Source organism: Pituophis catenifer, unplaced genomic scaffold (genome assembly GCF_029215685.1).
Source record: "Pituophis catenifer annectens isolate HBS135680 unplaced genomic scaffold, rPitCat1.0.hap2 SCAF_3, whole genome shotgun sequence".
In the NCBI taxonomy this organism is placed as follows: Eukaryota; Metazoa; Chordata; class Lepidosauria; order Squamata; family Colubridae; genus Pituophis; species Pituophis catenifer.
In genome coordinates this window covers 161,985,084-162,007,922 of record NW_027256883.1, presented here as the reverse complement: position 1 = coordinate 162,007,922, position 22,839 = coordinate 161,985,084, and the positions used below count along the sequence as shown (strand labels likewise).

The window sequence follows — 22,839 nt, the reverse complement described above, 5'->3', positions numbered from 1 at the left end:
AATTCACTAGTTTAAATCATCCCCAATGCTTCAAATATATTGATGCTTCACTAAAATAGGACTTTTTTTCACTGCTATGCCAATCATCTCAAAAGGAATATTGACAAAGCTGAACTTGCCAACGAATGTGATGTGGTAGATGGCTTTCTGGGCAAACACATCTTTAATTCTTAGCCAAACATTATTACTATTTATTCAGAAATACAGTAAAATAGGACACAATGCTCAGAACCTACTGAAAATATAACTTAATAATAAAATAGAAACAGAATCTTCCACAACAACTGATTCTTCATCACCTTAATTTTTAAAAAAATAAAATGGCAATCAATTATGTGTAATTCTACCCAGATCATTTTTAGTAGATAAAGAACGATCCGAAAGCATTAGCTTTACCATATACAATCCTATAATCCCCATTTTCTTCTACACAATCCCAAAGGTCCTTTTCCAAAAGGTAACTGGACTTCCTTGGGTTTTATTTCTTTGAAAGTATTTTGCCTCTGAAGAAGCTTCTTGGATAAGACGTGAAATGTTTTCAAATAAAAAAAAAAGCCCAAGAAAGTCCAGTTGCTTCTTGGAAAAGCACTTTTGGGCAATCCTGATCTCAATAATTGAGAATCTCCATAGACACTTCTATACAGTCCTCTTTATTAAAAGTCCCAAAACTATTAAGAGTTATAGCCAGTCCTTACCAGATGTTATTCAAGATGGCATGGATATAGAATGTGATTTATATTGGGTAGAGAAAATTAGACAGAAACTGAATTGTTCTTGTGAGCACATGGAATGGAATGAATGAATGTGAGAAGGTTTACTTGTTTGCAGCATTGTGAAACTGTGGATAATAAGTAAACAGCTAAGGGCTGCTCTCTAGTTAGACACATAGCTACTTAAGGCATCTTCCTCTTTCTTCCCATAAACTCTGTGGACTGAGTCATCCGAAGTCATTTTGAGCAAAATCCTTTAAGGCTGGTGCTCTCCTTTGCTGTCTACAATGACTTAGCCAAGGACTTTTGAAATCAAGTATCAGAAAAATACAGATATAAAAGACACACACGGATCACAATACATAGTAAGAGGCTAACATAGAGAACGTAATTTCTTACTCAGCTTCTCTTCTTAGCTGTACTCCAAAGTGGTTAAGACTATCCATATATTAGTGAGCAACTAGATTGAAACTTAAAAATTGGTATGTGGTACCAAAGCTCACTCATTGCTACACTCTGTATTATTTATTTTTCTTGGGGTGCTCATGATCCACTAAGAAATAGGTTTTTTTCCTACCTTGAAAAGTACTCTGTCTCATTACTATTTCTAAATTTTAGGATTAACTATTCCATATAATGAAGCAAATAGAATCAAAGCCCATTTGCTCTTATTTTTCTAATAAAGAGTATTTGTTTGTTTGCCCATAAGGAACCCCGATAATCATTTCAGTGAGATTTAAGAAGAGATGTATTGTTATACCTGTAACCTGATATATGTTGTCCTGTGATGGGGGTTGAAAAGTACCCTTATTTCTTTTTGGGTCTTCAAGATTCTTGTGGCTGTTCTCCAGATTCCTAGCCACAAAGGAACACCTGCAGTATCTTCTCACTTCTACTTAAACACTGTTCCCCAAACCAAAGATCCTACTGCATTGTTTCTGTAGCTCCCATCAGTCCATTACTGAGATCCAGGATTGTAGATCATCCCCTTCCCTTTATAGACATTAGCTAAGAAATAGAACAAACTAATCAAAGGACAACCATGAATCTTTTCCCTTCTCAGACAAGCTACTAGGTGGTGAAAACTCTAGCTGAATACAGCTTTTTTATGATTATATTAGATTGTAATCTGTTTCAGCAAGATATATTTTTTTAGAGCTTATGTTTTAGAAATTCAATAAATATTACATACAAGCATTACAACAAATCCATTTCATCTGACTTATGTTGAAAGAATTATTCTGAGTCCATCAGAGAGCATTTACTTCTAGCAATGGAAGCTATATATCTGCTCTTGGGGCAGCAATCAGCCAGGATTTCTATAATAAATTGGATTTTACTAATTATTTGAGAATAACAAGCCATCAGTCATCAACTGAATAACATATTATATGTCTTATAAAGTTTTCTGCAGTCTTGCATCCACTAGAATTTTCTTAGGAAACAGCCAGCTGTCCATGAAAATATGCTGTTCACCACTCCTTCAACTAATATAGAATGGAAGGAAGGAATGTGAAGGCAGAAGGTGGCTCATGGGGTTAGGATGCTGGGTTGGCAGTTAGCAAGCCTAGGTTCAAGACCTGCATGCTGCTGTGTGGCAAGTTCTGGGATGTGTCTATATGGGATAGAGAGGTTTGCCACCTTTCAGGTTGCTTGAGTGACCAGCCACAGGGGTGGAGGAGCTCAGTGCCTAAGACCTGTGAATAGGGTTATTTCTATGCAGAAGAGTGGTGGTGTTTTGGAAAAGCACTAAACTTGATTCCAAAAACAGTTCAGTTCACAAGTCAAAGGATAGAGGAGAGATATAAGGTGAACTTGGAAGGAGTTTCCTTGATGCCTTGGGAAAAACCTGAAAAAGTCCATGAACTAAGCAAAATGGTATAGGCGTAAGCAAGACAAAGGGCCTCTATACAATCATTAAAGAGGGCAATCTCAATCAATCAATCAATCAATCAATCAATCAATCACTCACTCTAGGATCAGCAAGGCAGCCAGGCTCTGGTCCAGCTACATATTAGGGTGCTAATCAACACAACATCTATATCCCCACAAAGCCGAAAATCTACAGAGTTGTCCCCTATCTACTATATGAATGTGAGTCCTGGACTCTGTTCTAAGGACACATAAAAAAAAACTAGAGAAATTTCACATGCAGACTTTCCACTCCATCCTGCCAAGACTATGATTTCAATCTGGAGGTCTTTGATCACATGGAGCCCACCAACATTGAATCCCCGATTACCCAGATGTGATAAGTGGGACATGTCATCAACAATGGAGACCATTGCATGGCTCACCAGTTGCTTTATGGTGAACTAGAGCCTGGAAAGAGACCTTAGATTGCCCACGCAAGTGCTACAAAGACATTAAGAAGGAAACCATATACCACTGTAACATCCAGTCAAGAGAACTAGATATACAGTTGCAGAGAGAACTCACTAGCGATCCCTTTGCTGTGAAGCCTATATCAGTTTTGAAGACAACAAAGCTGGTCAAAAACTGATGGAAAATTGTGAGTGGTATCACAAATTAACACCCAAAGTTATTGAAACAATGGCCAGCCAATGGCCCCATTATGCTAGACTCTGTGCTTCCAGACTGGAACCACATAGCCACCTCCATGTTCACAGATGAATGGCAGAACAGTGTGTCTTCTTCAAACCTGTAAGACCACAAGACTACATATTACTGACTCTGTACTTAAGAGAACGAGGAAGAGTCCAGTCTGAAATGCTTTCTCAAATTATATTTATGCTTTGGGATAGGGCTTCTCTTATCTGATCATTGTCTTGGTTGCCGCTTTTCTCTTCTTTCTCAACATTATTTTCACAGCCCATTACAAACTGTAATCAAGTAACTTTTGATTAAGTTTGAGAGCGTTTTAACAAACTGCATCACTGTTTAGTTTGGTGGCAGCAGTGCTTCAGATAGAAGGACCATACAGAGAGTGGTAAGGACAACTGAGAAGATTATAAGAAGCTCACTTCCCATTATTCAGGATACTGCTTATAAGCGCTTATGTGCTCAGACAATGAAGTATTGTTAGAGACCTCACACACCCACTTCATGGTCTGTTTCTGTTACGCCCCTCTGGAAGGAGTTTTCAAAGTATCTATAGCAGGACTACTAGATTCTGTATTAGCTATGTTCCTTATGCCATCCGTCTTGTAAACTTTCAAGATTCTTTTTTTTTTTGCCATGTATATGTGATGTTTCTCTGTGTCATATATGTGTGTGTATGTGGGTATATACATAATGGTTATCTCTTTGAGAGTTGAATGCAGCAAAATTTCATTTTAATGAAATTAGTGTACATTTAAAGTGACAATAAAGTATTCTCTTCTCTTCTCTTCTCTTCTCTTCTCTTCTCTTCTCTTCTCTTCTCTTCTCTTCTCTTCTCTTCTCTTCTCTTCTCTTCTCTTCTCTTCTCTTCTCTTCTCTTCTCTTCCCTTCCCTTCCCTTCCCTTCCCTTCCCTTCCCTTCCCTTCCCTTCCCTTCCCTTCCCTTCCCTTCCCTTCTCTTCTCTTCTCTTCTCTTCTCTTCTCTTCTCTTCTCTTCTCTTTAGAATGTTACAGGCTGTGACTTGGAGAAGCCTCTGTTTCATGTTAACTTGGCACACTCTTTTCTAATCTGGTACCCTTCACATTTATTGGGATTAGGACTCTCAAAGTCCTGAGGCACCATGGCAGTGTGGACAGCCCCTTGGGGGGAAGGCTAATTTAAAAGTAATAGAATTACTGTGCATTGAAGGTGCCAAGGTGGGTCTGGGGAGAATAGTAATCAAACAGCAATTTCAATATCTATAAATCCAGGATCAGCTTTAAAGATTTTGCTGCTTGGAAAAAGCAAGTGTGCTATCCATCAAGAATAAAAACATCCTGGTAAGACAAATGCTAAGAAGATAAATAGAGTGGACCTAGTATCCAATTCTAATTCTTGATTATTTATTTATTGTATCGCCTCACTGAAACAGCTAGGTGGTTACTTGCAAATGATTTATAATACTGAAAGGAAACATTTCTTTGCATGGTTAAATGAATTTTGGATGCTCTTGCACAAACCGCACATGACATAAGTGTGCTCTCTGATCCCAAAAGAATCTCTCAGGCTTCTTGCCTGAGATGAACCTCTTGCGGGCAGGCAGTTGAATAATAAGAGAATGAACACCTGCTCTTGTCCCATGTTTACTATGAAAAGAAGGTGTCCTTTTGCCTGCCTGCCACCCTTCAATGTACATTGGGAAGGTTCGTGGTCAGTGGTGGGTTGCCCCCGGTTCGGACCGGTTTGCAAGAACCGGTAGTAAAACCAGCAGGAGGCTCCACCCACTGATCCAGACATCATCATAAGCGATCTGCGCATGCGGGCACGATGCGAACTGGTAGTAAAGGTAAGTAGAACCCACCCCTGTCCGTGGGGCTATGAGCGCAGTTTGGTTTCTGCTTAAGGCTCTCCAGTGTTAGATGGTAGGTAGCTTCCCCCAATGCTTGATTAATCTTCACGAGATCAAGATTCAGGAAAAAGGCACTTTCCTTCAAGATGACGATCACAGCAGCTCAGGCTTTGAAATCACCGGCTGCCCAAGGATATTATCGCCCCTCGTCTCTAGAGCAATTGAATAGTTTTGACGGTAAAGTGCATGTTGAAAAATACAAGTGGCACTCATTGAGAATGGGGAGAAAAGTTGATAACTTCTGGAGTGATAGCAGGTAGGGAAAGACTGCCTTCTTCAACACTTTCCTCCTCGGAAAGGGAGAAAGAAGCTGATAATGCAACAGGAGGTAATGCCACATTGCATATTACTTCAATGTGGATACCAGCATCAGACGGAGGGAGATATTCCTGCAGCCAAACAGCTGCAGTCCTGTTAATTATCAGCCCCTGCCCTAAGGAGCAACTATTGCATTTTTAAGCACATTTTAAATGCAAAGGCAATATCTGGTTTAGTTTTTATTTTAAATGGGTAAAATGGTTGCCCGTTCTCTGCTCATTTCTTCTTTTGCCTACAGCTTTTTATTCTTTGAGCCTTACATAATGCCAGAATAGGTAAGATCTGTCCAACTAAAAACACCCATCTTAAACAGCCTGTTGCCCTTCAAGAGCAGTGGGCTGTAAATCCATCACCCCAGAATGTGCTTTTCCAATTCTGCGCTGTCCACCACTAGATATAAAAATAAAATACAACAACGCCTGAGTTAGAACGAAGTGCCTCAGTCAATGCCAGATATATGGTTTGCCCCTCTAAACACGACAGCGAAACTCACTGCTTATGCTACCTCATCTACAATCAATCTGTAAGAGAAATCTGATCCGTGTAGGATGGGAAGAGAATCAGATTTTTTTTAATCAAATATTTTTTTAAAAAAATCTCCAACTCCCCCCAAACTTACCTCATTCATTATCAGTTCTGATTTTTTAAAAAACAAAATATGATTCCAACTCAGCGATGATTTGTAAGTTTCTCAGTTGTAAATTAAAAATGAAAACTAATAATTGTGCCTGTCTGAATCTAAGTCTTTGACAAGACTGAAGATGATTGTAGTATTATAATAGTGTTATAGGCTCACATCTCATCTTTGTGTTCTTGGATCATCATACTATCACATCAGCAAACAAATTGAAAGGGGCTGAGAAGATGTTAAATAGAGAATCAAGATAGGAGGATGTGATCAGTTCTCACAGAGTCAGGCAGGCAGGAAGGAAGAGACAAACTTGCAACCTTGTTGAGAGGCTGTGTGACATGTAAGAGAGTGTAAGAAGAAGGAAAATAAGCTTTCCCCACTTCAAGCACCATGAAAATATGTATGCAAATCTTATGCTTCTTTCTTTTACTAACCTTGTACAAATGTGCAGTGATCACTGGGGTAAGTTCTTTCTCTCTTTTCGTTTTTGCTTATGGGCTACTGTAATTGTTGAAGAAGTTGTGTTTACACAGACTGTAAATTTAGGGTCCGCTTACTATGAAAATGGAGTATGAATTTTGGCAATGTGAGACAGAATGTTTTCTATTATTCTTAACTTAAATGGCATGGCTAATACATGTTTAAACTCTAACACTGATATTTTAAGTTACCATTGAAAATATGCAAATCAAAACATAATAAAATAAAAATAAGGAAAACTGACTATTAATTAATTATAACTATTGCGTTTTCACAAGTCATGGAAGGGTGGAGGGAGGAAAAACTGTTTCACTGATTTCAAAGGCTTTTTAAAATATTCATAGGCTTGGAATAGAGTTTGAAATGGTACCTACCTAAAAATGGGATTTACTCCTAAGAAAAGATGCATAGAATTGGGCTGTATGTTTATGTAAAGATTTAAAAGTTTAAAAATGGCATGTTTAAAGGTTAGTTTAGTGAATATTGATGATCTAACATATACAGTTATATTCTTAATGTTCATTATAAAGCAAGTTTGAATTTCTTTAATGGTATTAATATATTTTTCAAAACAACATATTTTCAATATTAGCTATATAAAATCAGATCTATGTTTCTTAATCCCATCTGAAAATAGCTTACACATAACTATTGACAAGCTCCAAATTGGTACAAATATTATATTTTAAATATTATCCATGTTTATCCCAACATTAATATATTGATCAGCTCTTGACAAGGGAACTTTTTAAAGATTTCAGCAACTGGCTCTATAATTTGAAAAAAAGAGAAAAACATTTGTGTAGATTTTCTAATGACAAAAACTTAAATTCTAGATCATCCTATTCAAGTAAAATACTGCTTGTGTGACTATTATTCGCATATATCAGTTAATAGATATAGTATTATCTGCAAAAGGTAAATTGAAATATCTTATTGAGTAAAGTTGAGAGCAGCATTCTCCTGGAAGTGATTACTTACTTATACTTGTTAAAGACACACGTGTTAAAAAAAAATCCTGTTTGATACATGGAGATGGTCAAAAATTAAGAAGAATCAATTCCTGGTCCAGTCATGAAGCAGAGTAGATCAACTTTCTTGGATGACAGATTGCAGATTCTGTTAACGGACAGCAATACACTGTCAGTCAAATTCATTGAGACTTCTTTCCAATATGGATAAGAGCATTTTGTAACCTTATGTACACAGGCTAATCTGGAACATTAGATCCAATACACGTTGATGAGCAGTTACAGTTTTCCCCCATTTCTTGTAGAGGAAGTGTACAATGGCTTGGTCAGAATTATTGGATGTGATTTAGAATCTCTTGATTCTAAAAATCCAGATGCATACCATGTGGGACAGGAACTCACCCCTCACTGTTGGAAGTTGTTGAAGGTTAAACACACACACGGACATACACACTCATGTGGGCACACACGCACACACACACACACGTAGACAGACAGACAGACATATAGCCCTTTGTATTCAATTTTTGTATGGTTTGAAAATCCCTCTTCCTTCTTATAAATGATGGAAGTTTCAGTTTTACACTGAAATTGATAATACAGGTAGTCCTCCATTTACAACAGTTCAATTACTGAAAAAAGTGACTTATGACCATTTTTCAAACTTATAACAGTTGCGGCATCCCCATGGTCACTTGACCAAAATTTGGATGCTTGGCAAATGACTCATATTTATGACAGTTGCAGAGTCCCAGGATCATGTGATCACCTTTTGCAACCTTCTGACAAGCAAAGTCAATGGGGAAGCCAGATTCACTTAACAACCGTGTTACTAATTTAACAGCTGCAGTGATTCACTTAACAACTGTGACAAGAAAGATTGTAAAATGGGGCAAAAATCACTTAACAACTGTCTCACTTAGCAACAGAAATTGTGGTCGTAAGTCAAGGGCTACCTGTGGAAAGTGGGCTGTATTTTATTTAACTTAAAAAATAACTGGATGGGATTCTTCTTTTATACAATACAAGAATTTAAAGAGGAAGAAAAAATTAACAGTTCTCCACCCCATATAGAAATCTTATTATTGTAACAAAAATACACACATTCTACAATATTTACCATATTTTTCAGAGCATAAGACACACCTTTTTCCCCAAGAAAGAGGGTGAAAATCTGGGTGCGTCTTATACTCCAAATGTAGCCCCACCCAGCTTCTCAAACAGAGGTTTCAGAGGCTAAGAAAAGCATCAGAAACGAAGCTTCAGAAAAGAAGCCCCCAAACAGAGCTTCAGAGGGTTTTTTTCTGAAGCTGTTATGGAGGCTTTCAGAGGCAGAAAAGAAAGTTTTTTCTGAGTTTCAGAGGCAGAAAAAAAAGCAAGGCACAGAGCTCATAACCAAGGAACCTGGTTGCTAAAATTCACCTCTGGGAACAGCTGATTGGGGGTATTCCGGGAGGCCGATCCACCTGCTAATCAGCTTTTTTCAGGGGTGGGTTCTACTTATCTTTACTACCAGTTCGCAACGGGTAGTCTTATACCCGCTGGTGCGTCTTATACTCCGAAAAATACGGTAGTTGCAATTTATTTACTTGTCAAATTTCTATAGCTACCCATTTCAGTCAAGGCAACTCTGGGTAGTGCATAACAATACATAAAAAGCAAGAAAAAATATAAAGAAACATAATAATAAATATACTCAAAAATTGGAAAGGAAATAAAAATAGCCCCTTCAACGATGAACCCATCTGGATAGGTCTTCAGTTCTATGGGAGCCTTGAGTCTGGTCACATAACCAGGTCTTAAGGGCCTTACGAAATATCAAGAGAGATCAGGACAATCTAATTTGGGGGGAAAGAGTATTCCAGCAGAGAAGACATGTTTCCTGGGACCCACCAAATGTAAATTCTTAGCCAAAGGTACCCACAGCATGCCTTCTCTGCCAGATCTGACAGGGCAGGCTGATATAAGTGGGAAAAGCCATGAAGGGCTTTAAAGATTAAAAGCAGCACCTTGAATTGGACGTAGAGGCAGACTGGCAACCAATGCAGCTCAAGTAGCAGAGGTCTAATATGCATTGACTTAGGAGTGCCCATAATTGCCTCTGCAGCTGCATTCTGTACCAGATGAAGCTTCCAGATGCTCGCCAAGGGCAACTCATGTAGAGCACATTGCAGTAGTCCAATCCAAAGGTGACTAGGGCATCAGTGACTGTTATCAGGACCTGATGATTCAGGAACTGTGGAAACGGCCTTCTAGCAACACTGCCACCTACTCCTCGAGAAGGACTCCAAATTGCATGTTGGGTCCGTCTAGGGCAGTGCAACCCCATCCAGCACCAATATATATATATATATATTCATTTAAGCAGTGGGTCCCCAAAACCAAAGATATTTGGTCTTGTCAGGGTTTAATAAAGCCTGTTGTTTCTCATCCAGATCCTCACAGGCTCCAGGCAACGAGACAAGATGTTCATCGTATCACTTAATTCACTAGGGGTAGAGATATACAATTGGGTATCATCAAATTTTCCCTAGTAAAACCTACTAAAATCCAAAGTCCACCAAATTTATTGGGCCTACAACATTTTCAAGGGATGATGGGTCATGTGATCAGAGCAATCATTTTTACTTCTTTAACACTTCCCCTGCCACCAACCCCAATGCCTTCATACAATCGCAGCATGCATATTAGTGGTTCTGGAAATTAAGGTTTGGACATATCTGGAGAACACTAGTTGGGGAAACCACCCTGAAAATGTGTTTATGATTGCAATTTGTTTTCCTATTGATTCCTTTCAATATTGCTGATAACTTTATTAAAGAACCCTGCCTTTAATTTCATCATTAAAGATATTTCTCAAATAAGCAACTGATTGGATCCATTGAACAGGATCCAATCGGAACACATTATGTTAACCTTCTCAATTATATTTTTTCTCAACTGTGTTTTATCGGCCAGTTCTATCTGTGTGTTACTTTGGAAATAATCATATACAGTATCTAAAGAAAACCCCTTCTCACTCCTATGTGTCATATGTGTCTTCCTCAATCTCAGGTCCTTTACCGGAGGCCTGGGAATTTGAGGGTTCTGCAAAACACCTTAATTGTTCCTAGCACTGCCTTCTTCCTACCTCTGAATTCTATATATGAGAGATATACGATATGTTGAAAATGAAACGAAACAAAACAAAGTAGAACAAAACAAAAAAGCCCTACAGGTAGTCCTCAACTTACAACAATTCATTTAGCGACCATTCAAAGTTACAATGGCACTGAAAAAAGTGACGTATGATCATTTTCACACTTATGACCGTTGCAGCATCCCCATGGTTGCGTGATCCAAATTTGGATGCTCGGCAACTAGTTCATATTTATGACAGTTGTGGTGTGCCGGGGTCCCCTTTTGCGACCTTCTGAAGAGCAAAGTCAATGGGGAATCCAGATTCACTTAACAACAACCATGTTGCTAACTTAACAAATGCAGAGGTTCACTTAACAACAGTGGCAAGAAAAGTTGTAAAATGGGGCAGAACTCACTTAACAAATGTTTCCCTGAGCAACATAAACTTTGGGCTCAATTGTGATCGTAACTCGAGGACTACCTGTATTTTGTGGCAATATCTCATGGGTTGAAATTGTTTAAAATTAGCCTATTCTTCTGTTATCTGTATTTAAAAATTGTTTCTAATTTACTATGCAGATATTTCATTCAGATTTCAAATAGAAGCTGAATTCAGATGAAATAAAAATAGAAAAATAAAAATAAAAATAAAAATAAAAATAAAACAAAACTGTCTGAACAATCCTCTCAGAGTACCTAAAGGGATCTGAATTACAATCAAATCAAATAAAGGCTCGACTCTCTCAAAAGTATTGTAATAACTGGATGCTCATATTCTTGATGAGTTACTTCCCATTCCTTAAATAGTTCTGATGACCTCAGCATGACAATTCACAGCCTGGCAGAATTTGATTTGTGTTTGTGTGGTGTTTCTTTGAATAAAACTGATATTTATTTCCTCATCTTTACTTAATTTAAGCTATTTGAATTTTAACAGATGCAGGAAATTGCATTATTACGTTTTTGTCCTGACATTTATCTATTTAGATTGTCACAGCTGTGGCATGTAAGTGACTCAGATAATATTTTAGATGACAGTGGAAGTAGATATTTTTAAAAGAGCAGCTCACTTTGGCGCTACAACCATCAGCATGAACAGAAAAAAAATAGAATTATAGTAAAAATGGCTAGGAAAGAATTTATGGCATTTCATCAAACCTTTTGCTCATATACGCTCTCTCACACACACAACCATACGCTTAAACACATGCTTCACTTTCATAAGCATCAAGAAGAACCAATTCAATAGCCACCACACTCTATATCAGAAGACCAAAAATTAGGAGGGTACCAGATATTGCTGCAGCTGTCAAAAAAGCCAACACAGTTCTAGGCTGCATTAAAAGAGGGATAGAATCAAGATCACGTGAAGTGTTAATACCACTTTATAATGCCTTGGTAAAACCACACTTGGAATACTGCGTCCAGTTTTGGTCGCCACAATGTAAAAAAGATGTTGAGACTCTAGAAAAAGACCAGAGAAGACCAACGAAGATGATTAGGGGATTGGAGGCTAAAACATATAAAGAACGATTGCTGGAATTGAGTATGTCTAGTTCAAACTCGATTTCATAGAGGGCCACATCAGGGTTGTGTTTGACCTTGGGGGGCGTGGCCAGGGGGCATGGCCAGCTTGACGTCACTTATGTCGGGGGCACCTGTGGTGGCCTGAGTGCTCTGCCAGTGAAAACGGGCTCCCGAACTCCGTTTTTGGCTGCGATGGTCTCCTGCAACCCTCTGCCCAGCGAAAACGGAGCTCGGGAAAGCCGCATGCGGCCCTCCTGAGCTCCATTTTCTCTGGCAGAGGCACTGCAGGCCAGTTCTTCACTGTTTCCAGGGAGGTCCCGTGGGCCAGATCTAAGCACCCTGTGGAGCAGATCCGGCCCCCAGGCCTTGAGTTTGACACCCCTGGTCTAGTTTAATTAAAAGAAGGACTAGAGGTAACATGATAGCAGTGTTCCGCTATCTCAGGGGCTGCCACAAAGAAGAGGGAGTCAACTATTCTCCAAAGCACCTGAGGGCAGGACAAGAAGAAATGGATGGAAACTAATCAAGGAGAGAAGCAATCTAGAATAAGGAGAAATTTCCATTAACCAGTGGAGCCACTTGCCTCCAGAAGTTGTAAATGCTCCAACACTGGAAGTTTTTAAGAAGAGATTGGACAACCATTTGTCTGCAAAGGTATAGGGTTCCTGCCTAAGTGGAGGGTTGGACTTGAAGACTTCCAAGATCCCTTCCAACTCTGTTATTCTATTCTATATTCCTGAGAAGCAGAGGTTAAAGTTTAATAAAAAAGAATAAATGTTAACATGGGGATTAGATAGCACCTGGTTTATGAAGATCTTATCTTGAACCTGTTTTCTATATCAAAGGTAACTCCTGGGCTATAGGAGACAAATATGTGAGCTTGCTCCCTTTCGATTAACCATAAACAGTTTTCACAGTAAGCAAGTAGCAACTCAAGACTGTAAGATGTAAGCCATTGGGCATCACCGTTTTTTCGGAGCCCTGAGTTTGGGGGCCTATAGCTATAGCTACATGTTGCAATAATGGCATATTTGAAATATAGCAACAGCACATAGACATATACCGCTTCATAATGCTTTACAGTCCCCTCTAAGCGGTTTACAAAGTCAGCATATTGGCCCCAACAATCTGGATCCTCATTTTACTAATCTCGGAAGGATGGAAGGCTGAGTCAACCTTGAGCTGGTCAGAATCGAACTCCTGGAGCGAGCAGTGAGTCAGCCTGCAATACTGCATTCTAACCACTGTGCCACCAAGGCTCTTCCTCTGTAAGGAAGATTGGCTGAAGTTGCTAGAGAAAATTTGCTGTATTTAATAGCACAGGGGGAAAAACATTTTTTTTCTCCAGCAAAAGACTATTTTGCCACGGATGAGCTGTTGGGCTCCTTAGCTTGGATTGTAGCTCTGTTGGTAGAGTAAGATAACCTTCTCTTTGCTTCAAACCATGGCAATGAAGCAAAGGGAATCTGAGAATCTGAACAGTCACTAAATGAATGGCTATAAGTTGAGAACTATTTGTATATGTACTTGGTGAAAGCAAGACAGCATGAAAAAGATGAAGGGTGTCATTTAGTTAATGCTGATAGATTTATATCACTAGTCTGAAAGAGCTTTCACAATACAAGGACAGAGAAGATTGAAAATGCATTTTATATCTTCTCTCTGGTCTCTCAGGATCACAGTGGTTGCTTCTTATTGTGCCTGCATGCTCCCCAATGCAAGAAATCAACGGATTCCATGCTGCTTATTGCACCCCCAAAAGTTATTTTGTTTGCCAGGATTTGGAGCCAGCTTGATTTCATTCTCAGTCTCAAGTTCCCATTACCTTTCTGTTTTAGATATTAGACAGAAAAACAGGTCTTCACAGGTCTTTGAATGATTACCAGCAGGAAGGATAATAGCCTTTAGGGTGGGATAATCTATATTATGTAGAGGAGCCAGGCAGTTCGGTTTCTTTCTGTAAAAAAGGATAGAGCTGGGGACCAGGCATTGTTGAAAATATCTCCTCCAGCAGAATTACATTTCTACTAGTCAACCAATCCAGAATGATGTTTATCTTCCCCAAATCGCTTCTACACTCTCAGGGAAATCAAACAAAAGCATAGGGGTTTGGAGTACCTTTTGTGTGGCAGTTCCTTCCTTTTGAAAGACCCCTCTCATTAAAATCCTGTAGGCCCCTACATGTTTAACTTTTCAGAAAGCTGTAAAGAACTGGCTTCTACCCCCAGCATTGGCTTAAGGTAAAGTTGGAGCTTGTTATGGGTTGCCATCAAGAGAGATTGGTTGTGGTGCCAGCGTTTCTTGCTGTTTCTGTTGCTACTGACTTCTGCTTTTTAAATTTTTTTGTATAACATTGTTTCTATATTATGGTTGTGAGCCATCTCAAGTTCTAATTTTAAGATGGGCCGCCATACAAGTTTATAAATAAACAATTTGATAGTACAGAGCCTTGATAGTACAGTGGTCTATGCACCCTGTTATTAACACAGCTGCCTGCAATTTCTGCTGGTTCGAATCTCTCCAAGGCTCAAGGTTGACTCAGCCTTCCATCCTTTCTAAGGTAGGTGAAATGAGGACCCAGTTTGTGGGGGCAATAAGCTGACTTTGTATAAATATACAAAAGTATGAAGGCTATTGCTTAACGCATTGTAAGCCACCCTGAGTCTCCGGAGAAGGGCGGCATATAAATCAAATTAAAAAAAAAAATCACTGATTTTATCACCTGTTATATAGGTAGTCCTCGACTTACAACAGTTCATTTAGTGACTGTTCAAAGTTACAACACACTAAAAAAGTGACTTATGACCCTTTTTCATATTTATGACTATTGCAGCATCCCCGTGGTCACATGCTCAAAATTCAGAGGCTTGGCATATGACTCATATTTATGATGGTTGCAATGTCCCAGGGTCATGTGATCACGTTTAGTAACCTTCTGACAACCAAAGTCAATGGGGAAGCCAGATTCATGTAACATCCATATGACTAATTAACAACTGAAGGGATTCACTTAACAACTGTGGCAAGAAAGGTCATAAAATGGGGCAAAACCCACTTAACAATTATCTTGCTTAACAACATGAATTTTGGGCTCAATTATGGTCGTAAATCGAGGAGTACCTGTATTACTTACATTTTTTTAATGTACACAATTCATCCAATTTATTTTGCAGGCAGTACAGCTTAAAAAATTCTGAACTAAAACTATAATCTTCATAAGTCTTATTTGACAAAATATGATCCTCTATTTGAGTTTTGTGTACAACTCTCCTGTGTAGTTCTGAGTGCTATAAAACTTTAGTTTTTTATTTATTTACCTATCAAATTTCTACACTGAACCACTAAGTGATTCTGGGCAGATTACAAGTAAAAATGAAAGTGTTGACTTGTTCCTGTGACTGCCAAATTGTCAGCCAAAATTATGGTTGGTAATTTGGTAATTGCCACCTTGCAGCATTCTAGAATATTCTAGATTGGAGAAGGCTGTTCTATAAGGCACTGGAATATCTTTTTGAGCCTTTTCTGGCTTAGTGGCTGGACTCAGTTATTTCCCCAGGATAAACATCTACCCATCCAAGACTATTGTGGAATTCAGGCAAATAATGGATATAAGTGTCTTCTAATGAATAACAGTATCTTCTAGTGAAATTGTGTTTCTCCTTCGCCAATATTCTCATTATTCTAGTTGCAGATGTTGCAGATTGAAGTTTCATCTTTGAAGATAATATGGGGCTTGATTTTCTGACTGTTTTATTTAAATTGCAAAACTATCTCTACTGTTAAATATTTAGAAGTTAAGCCACAATGGAAATAACCATTTCTTTATTAAAGCCATTGCAAATATTTGGAATTGATTTAACAGAATATTATTCTTTCTGAATAAGAGTCTTGCAGATTGCCTCATTCTTTTCTGGGAAGCAAAACAATTAAATCATCATTTTTTACCAACAGAATTGTGGCATAATCAGAATTAGATGCCCACTGCAAATTACAAAGTTTCTTAAACAAGGGAGAATTGAAGAAGTGGAATAATTTTCCTGCTTATTATTTCTTCCCCTGAAAATCAGTATATTTATTGCTCTTTTGAGATGCACTGTTATTGCATCCCCATATTTCAAAAAGGATGTCATATAAATGTCATTTCATTTTGTTGTGATGCCTGCAATTTTACTCCCCCTTGTAATAAATGATGAGATTAGTTATAAGCAGTCATGTTTTATTTGCCTGACATCTCTTTCTTCTTCTAAATGCAGCCCAGTTATACACATCTGCTTTTTGATTAACGTGCTTCATAGAGGAAGCAACTTTGCCAGTGTACTGGGTCGAAGAAGAGTCTAATGGCAAACGAAGTTTAGACTAATTTATATGGCAGGGGTTGCAGGAAAGCTATTAAAAAATTTTGCCTGAGGCCAATTGGCATAGACCCTCTATTAGCAGTCCAGCATCCATGTTCTGGCAAGGACTCTACAACTGACATAGGTTTAATGAATTTTTTAAAATTAACATGGGCTTAATTCTATGTGTATCTTCATAATACCTGCATGATTTAATGTCCAACAAGCTCCTAACAAGTCTGTATGGTGAAGACAGGTTTTGCCTATCACAAAATCTACAAAACTTCCTAAAGAAGCTTTTCTTAATTAGACATGTTGTTGTAGATTTGGATATTAGTACAGCTTTTTTGATACTTCTGTGGAATGGCAATTTATAGTAGCACATAGTTCTTTGCTTGATCTAAGGACAATCTAAATTGCTTCTCTCCTAAACTGTACCCAATTTTTCTTAAGCAGATTTAAGAAATTCTGGTTAAGTTTGTAGTGGATTGGCAATAGGCTTGGGTTGATGTTCACTCAGGACTATTGACTATTGGAAGATCTGATGTCTTTTTCTCCTCTTTCTTCCCTTCTCACCCATGTAGGGAAAGAAAATCTCATTGACAATTTTGTGTGAACTAATCTACTGTTGCCTGCTTTTTCTTTTTAGGGATTGTCCCTTCCTCACTAGTCCTCATGACTTTCCTTTGATTTCCTAGATATTTGTTATGCATGGATGCCTTTGCATCCCTTTCTGAAATTGTAATTTTCTTCTTTTCTTTCCTTAAAGTAGAATCACTATTCTGGTGCTACTGTAATCAAAACAATAGGGAAGTTCTTGAGTATCCATTTGACATAATTCTGGAAGTTCAGCTTCCAGTTACTGATTTAATTTGTATTGACCACTGTAATTGTGCAATTAACAGTAGTAAAAAGACTGCTTTACTGTATTATTCAAGCAATTTAATTCCATATGAGAATTAAATTAGATGCCAGCAAAAGATACTGCATAACAGGAGTGGGCAATACCTGTGGACTTCAACTCCCAGAATTCCTGAGCCAGCATAGAAAATACACATATTCTCTTCTATGAGCTGTTTTGTTGGTCAGTTGTTAAGTTGTGTCTGACTCTTCATGATCCCATTGTCACAGCACACTAGGCTTTCCTGTCCTCCACTGTCTCCTGGAGTTTGCCCAAATTTATGCTCATTATTTTGATCACACTATCTAGCCATCCCATCCTCTGCCATCCCCTTCTTCTTTTGCCTTCAAACTTTCCCAACATCAACATATTTTCTAATGAATCCTCTCTTCTCATTAGGTGGCCAAAGTCTTTGAGTTTCAGCTTCATTATCTGTCCTTTGAAAGAACAATCAGGGTTGATTTCCTTTATGGTTGACTCATTTGATTTCCTTGAAGTCCAAGGGACTCTTAAGAGTCTTCTCCAGTATCAACAATTCAAAAGCATCAACTCTTCAGCCTTCAGCCTCTTGATTTACAAACACAGCTGAGCCCAAAATTTCTGTTGCTAAGTGAGACGTTTGTTAAGTGAATTTTGCCCCATTTTATGACCTTTCTTGCCACAGTTGTTAAGTGACTCACTACAGTTGTTAAGTTAGTAACACAGTTCTTAAGTGAATCTGGTTTCCCTATTGACTTTACCCCGGGACACTGCAACGATCATAAATAGGAGTCAGTTGCCAAGCCTCTGAATTTTGATCATGTGCCCATGGGGATGCTGCCATGGTCGTAAGTGTGAAAAACACTCACAAGTCACTTTTTTCAGTGCTGTTGTAACTTCGAACAGTCACTAAATCAATTGTTGTAAGCCAAGGTCTACCTGTACTGGGAAAATCATAGCTTTGACTGTCCCAAAGGTGCTTTTTCAAGAGGCAAGTGGACTTTCTGGTTTTTTCTTTGAAGACGTTTTGCTTCTCATCCAAGGAGCTTCTTCAACTGATGAGAAAGGAGAATGCAAAAGATGGCTTGAAAAGCAACATTAAAAGATCATGGCATTCAGTCACATCACTTCCTGGCAAATAGAAAGAAAACAAATGGAATCAGTGACAGATTTTATTTTCTTTGGCTCTAAGATCACTGCAGATAGTGACTGCAGCCATGAAATTAAAAGACTCTTGCTTCTCAGGAGGAAAGCTATGGCAAACCTAGACAGCATATTAAAAAGCAGAGACATCATCTTGCTGACAATGTTCCATGCAGTCAAAGCTATGTCTATGGAGATTCTCAGTTATCCACGTCATGGTTGTCTCAAAGGTGCTTTTTCAAGAGGCAACTGGACTTTTTAGTTTTTTCTTTGAAGACGTTTTGCTTTTTACTCTTATCAAGAGATTTTTTTAGTTCCTTTTGCTTTCTGCCATGAGAGTGGCAACATCTGCATATCTGACACTTTTGATATTTCTTCCGGCAGACTTAATTCTGGCTTGTGATTCATCCAGCCCATCATTTTGCATGATATACTCTGCATATAAGTTAAATAAGCAAGGTGACAATATACAGCCTTGTCATACTCTTTTCCCTATTTTGAACCAATGAGTTGTTCCACGTCCGGTTTTAACTGTTACTTCTTGAACCGCATACAGGTTTCAGGAGACAGGTAAGCTGATCTGGTATTCTCATCTCTTTAAGAATGTGCCAGAAATAGATGGTTTTCCGAAACTCCCTTGTTTTCTCCATAATCCAGTGAATATTGGCAATTTGATCTCTAGTTCCTCTGCCTCTTCGAAACCCAGCTTGTGTTTCTAGTAGTTCTCAGTTCACATGCTGCTGAAACTTCGCTTGTTTGATTTTGATCATAACCTTGCTAGAATGTGAAATGAGTACAGTGTAAACATTCTTTGGTATTGCCCTTCTTTGGGATTTGAACATAAACAGACCTGTCACTGTGTTGATTTTTAAAAATTTGCTGGCATTTGTTATGCAACTTTAACAGTATTTCAACAACATCATATTTTAAGATTTTAAATAGCTCAGCTGGAATGATGTGACGTCCACTAGCTTTGTGGTTGGCAATGCTTCCTAAGGCCCACTTGGCTTCATACTCCAAAATGTTTGGCTCAGGGTCAGCAATCACTCCATCATGGTTATCAGACACGTTAAGATCTTACTTGTATAGTTCTTCTGTGTATTCTTGCCACTTCTTCTTAATCTCTTAGAAAACTCCAACTTTTTGCTGCCATCAAGTGGTCACTGGCATTTTTACAGTCCAGATATAGCAGATCTAGCTTAAAGTAAATCCCTTGGAAAAGCTTATGTTTTCTGTACTTGTATGATTATTAAATCAGTTCCCAAACTTGAACAAACAATTGCATGCAAGAGTTATTGGATAATTCTTAGTATGTGCCACTCAGCAGAGATTACAGTGGGCTCATGTGAAAATTACCCTAATGTTTATGTTATCCCAGAGCTATAATTGCACTCAGCAATGAACTAAACAGCCACCATCAGTGAGCTGTTGGACAGCATTACTTGGTCTGTTGCGTGGATGTTTGGGTGGTTTAAAGGTGGGGAATTTGTGGTGGGTGGGAGTTTGTTTGGGGATTGTTATGTTGGACCTGGTCTTTGGGTGTTAAGTGAATTTCGTTGTATGGGTATACTGTGTATTTATTATTATTATTATTATTATTATTATTATTATTATTATTTTAAATTTAGTCTCCTATTTGGTTAGCTCTCTGACAAAACGTATATTTAGCATCAGATATAAAACCTATCATTCAACTATAATAAATGTTGGGACCTACCAGTGACATTTTCCCAGGTCTTGATGTTTTTAATTATTTGTAACATGTTCTTTATTAGAAGACTGCTTCTCTAAAATTCCCACAGATCTGCAATAAAACTATAATGGTAAATAACAGTTTCCTCGTCAAACTAGCATTTCCATGATTTATTTTTTATTTTTTTATTTTTTTGCAGGCCTGTGAAAGAGATCTGCAGTGTGGAAGTGGAACATGTTGTGCCATCAGCTTGTGGCTCCGTGGGCTTCGCATGTGCACTCCATTGGGGCGTGAAGGAGATGAATGTCACCCTATTAGCCATAAGGTATTTGTAAGTGGCCTCAACTTGTTCATGACATGAAGTACTAATTGTCTTTCATGCCAACATATATCTTTGTATTGATTTGTTGATATATATATGTATATCAGCTGCTGGAGCAAGTGACATTTTTTACAGGCTTCACATTATTTATCACTTGTTTATTAACATGTTTACATTTCAGTTTGCATCTGCAGGGTCCCAAAGCAAAATGCATTTGTGCCTTAGTTGAGAATTCCATTTTCTACAACCTGAACATTGTTTGATTTTGTTGAGTTGAATTATAGAAACAAAGCAATGGTAACATTATCTATTGCATAATTATCAACTAAATTAGAAGGGAGGTAAAACCCCTGATTTCTTAACTGAAGTTAAGTTGCTTCACATAACAATTCACTTTTGCAAGGAAATAAGTTTTTTTTTAAAAAAAATCAGGTATCAGCATACCATTAGCTTTGTATGAAAGAGTGTGGCCTTTTATTTCTCTCTCATGAGATGATGTCACACATTCTTAAATCTCCAAGGGAGAAGTGGAATATTTTTCCCATGTTGTATAAGGCTTCGTTCCTTGTTAGCTCAGAAATTTCTAGAAAGCTGAAGATCCTGGGTCCATTTCAAATTACATTGCAGAGTTTAGGTCAGTGTTTTTCAAACTTGACAACTTTAAGATGGGTGGACTTCAACTCCCAGAATGCTCCCAGCCATCATTCCCAGAATTCCATCTAAAAGTTACCACATTTTAAAAAATGTGTGTTTAGATCAGGGGTGTCAAACTCGATTTCATTGAGGGCTGCATCAGGGTTGTGTTGACCTTGGAGGGGGCATGGCCAGGGTGGACATGGTCAGCTTGACATCACTCGTGTTGGGGGTCCTATGGTGGCCCGAGCAGTCTGCCAGCGAAAACAGGCTCCCGAACTCAGTTTTTGGCTGCAATGGCCTTCTGCAACCCTCTGCCAACAAAAACAGAGCTTGGGAGGGCCGCATGTGGCCCTCCTGAGCTACATTTTCGCTGGCAGAGGCACCACGGGCTGGTCCTTCATTGTTTCCAGGACGGCCCCATGGGCCAAATCTAAACACCCGGCTGGCCGGATTCAGCCTCGGGCCTTAAATTTGACACCCCTGGTTTAGATAGATTAGGCCATATAAATCTAAGTGTTTTACAGCTTCTTTGTGCATTTAGTTGCTAATCTTAATTGATTGCAAAGTTTACTATTAACATTATTTATATTTTCTACTTTCTTTAAAAGGTCCCTTTCTTTGGAAAACGGCAACATCATACCTGTCCTTGTTTGACAAATCTCATATGTTCTAAATTCACTGATGGTCGATACCGATGCTCAATAGACTTCAAGAACATGGATTTTTAATGAAAAGTGCTTTGTGACCTTCATACCTTTAAATCCACAGCATGTTAAAAAGTGTTGAAGATAATTGTCAGTTTACACAAATGACTTAAATGGGCTGTCAGTAATTAGTAATTTCTGGATGTGCAGATATTGTTCCTGTAAAACAAATGAAGAGATTCCAGAACTGGGATTAAAAATGTAAACTTGCAGAATGATTTATGTGAGCTGGGTATATTTTTGTAGTTCTGGAAACATCTTTATTTATTCCAGAATATCTTTTTTAAAAACTAGGTAGTTAATATTACTGTTTCTGGAAAAATGATAGATATAGATTAGATAGCTAGATAGATTAGATAGACAGACAGACAGCAAATAGACATATATAGATAATAGATATTTGTGTTCTCCTCATCTTTCCTACTCACAGTTTAATCTCAATGTGCAAAGTCACTCGTGGCAAGATTGTATAGTTTTCCACTGCATCAAGGAAAATTTGCCAGCTTCAAAGGGTTTGCTAACTTTTTTCATGTAGCTCTGACACTCACTAGTACAATCAGAGGCAGATTCCCTATGAAACTATGTGTTTCCACAGAAGTGAGAAAATGCTTAGCTCTCATAATGTTGTGACATTGTGGAAAGTTAAGAAGTCCCTGATGAAAGCAGACAAAACATAGCATAATCAATTTCCTGCAGTTTGATTAAAAAGTTAAATTGCCACAGAAAGTTTCAGGAAAGGAAAGCAATTAAATTTGTAGTACAAAGGAAGGAATATCTCTTCTCTTCCATTTCCTTACTGAACTTTTTTCCCCTGTTGCCATGGGAACTGAGGAAAAAAAACATATAGACATTTTCCTTAATGTGGTCTTGATCAGATTGATTTCTCACCCCTCTTGAATGTGATTAAAGATTTTATACAA

At 38.2% G+C, this 22,839-nt stretch overlaps 1 protein-coding gene across 1 annotated transcript; it reads left to right on the top strand.

The window, feature by feature from the left end:
- Positions 1-6,499: 6,499 nt before the first annotated feature.
- On the top strand, positions 6,500-21,943 carry PROK1 (prokineticin 1). Its single transcript, XM_070939650.1, has 3 exons — positions 6,500-6,571; positions 20,457-20,582; positions 21,824-21,943. Exons 1-3 carry the CDS (start codon positions 6,500-6,502, stop codon positions 21,941-21,943), a joined length of 318 nt encoding a protein of 105 aa, XP_070795751.1.
- Positions 21,944-22,839: the final 896 nt, after the last annotated feature.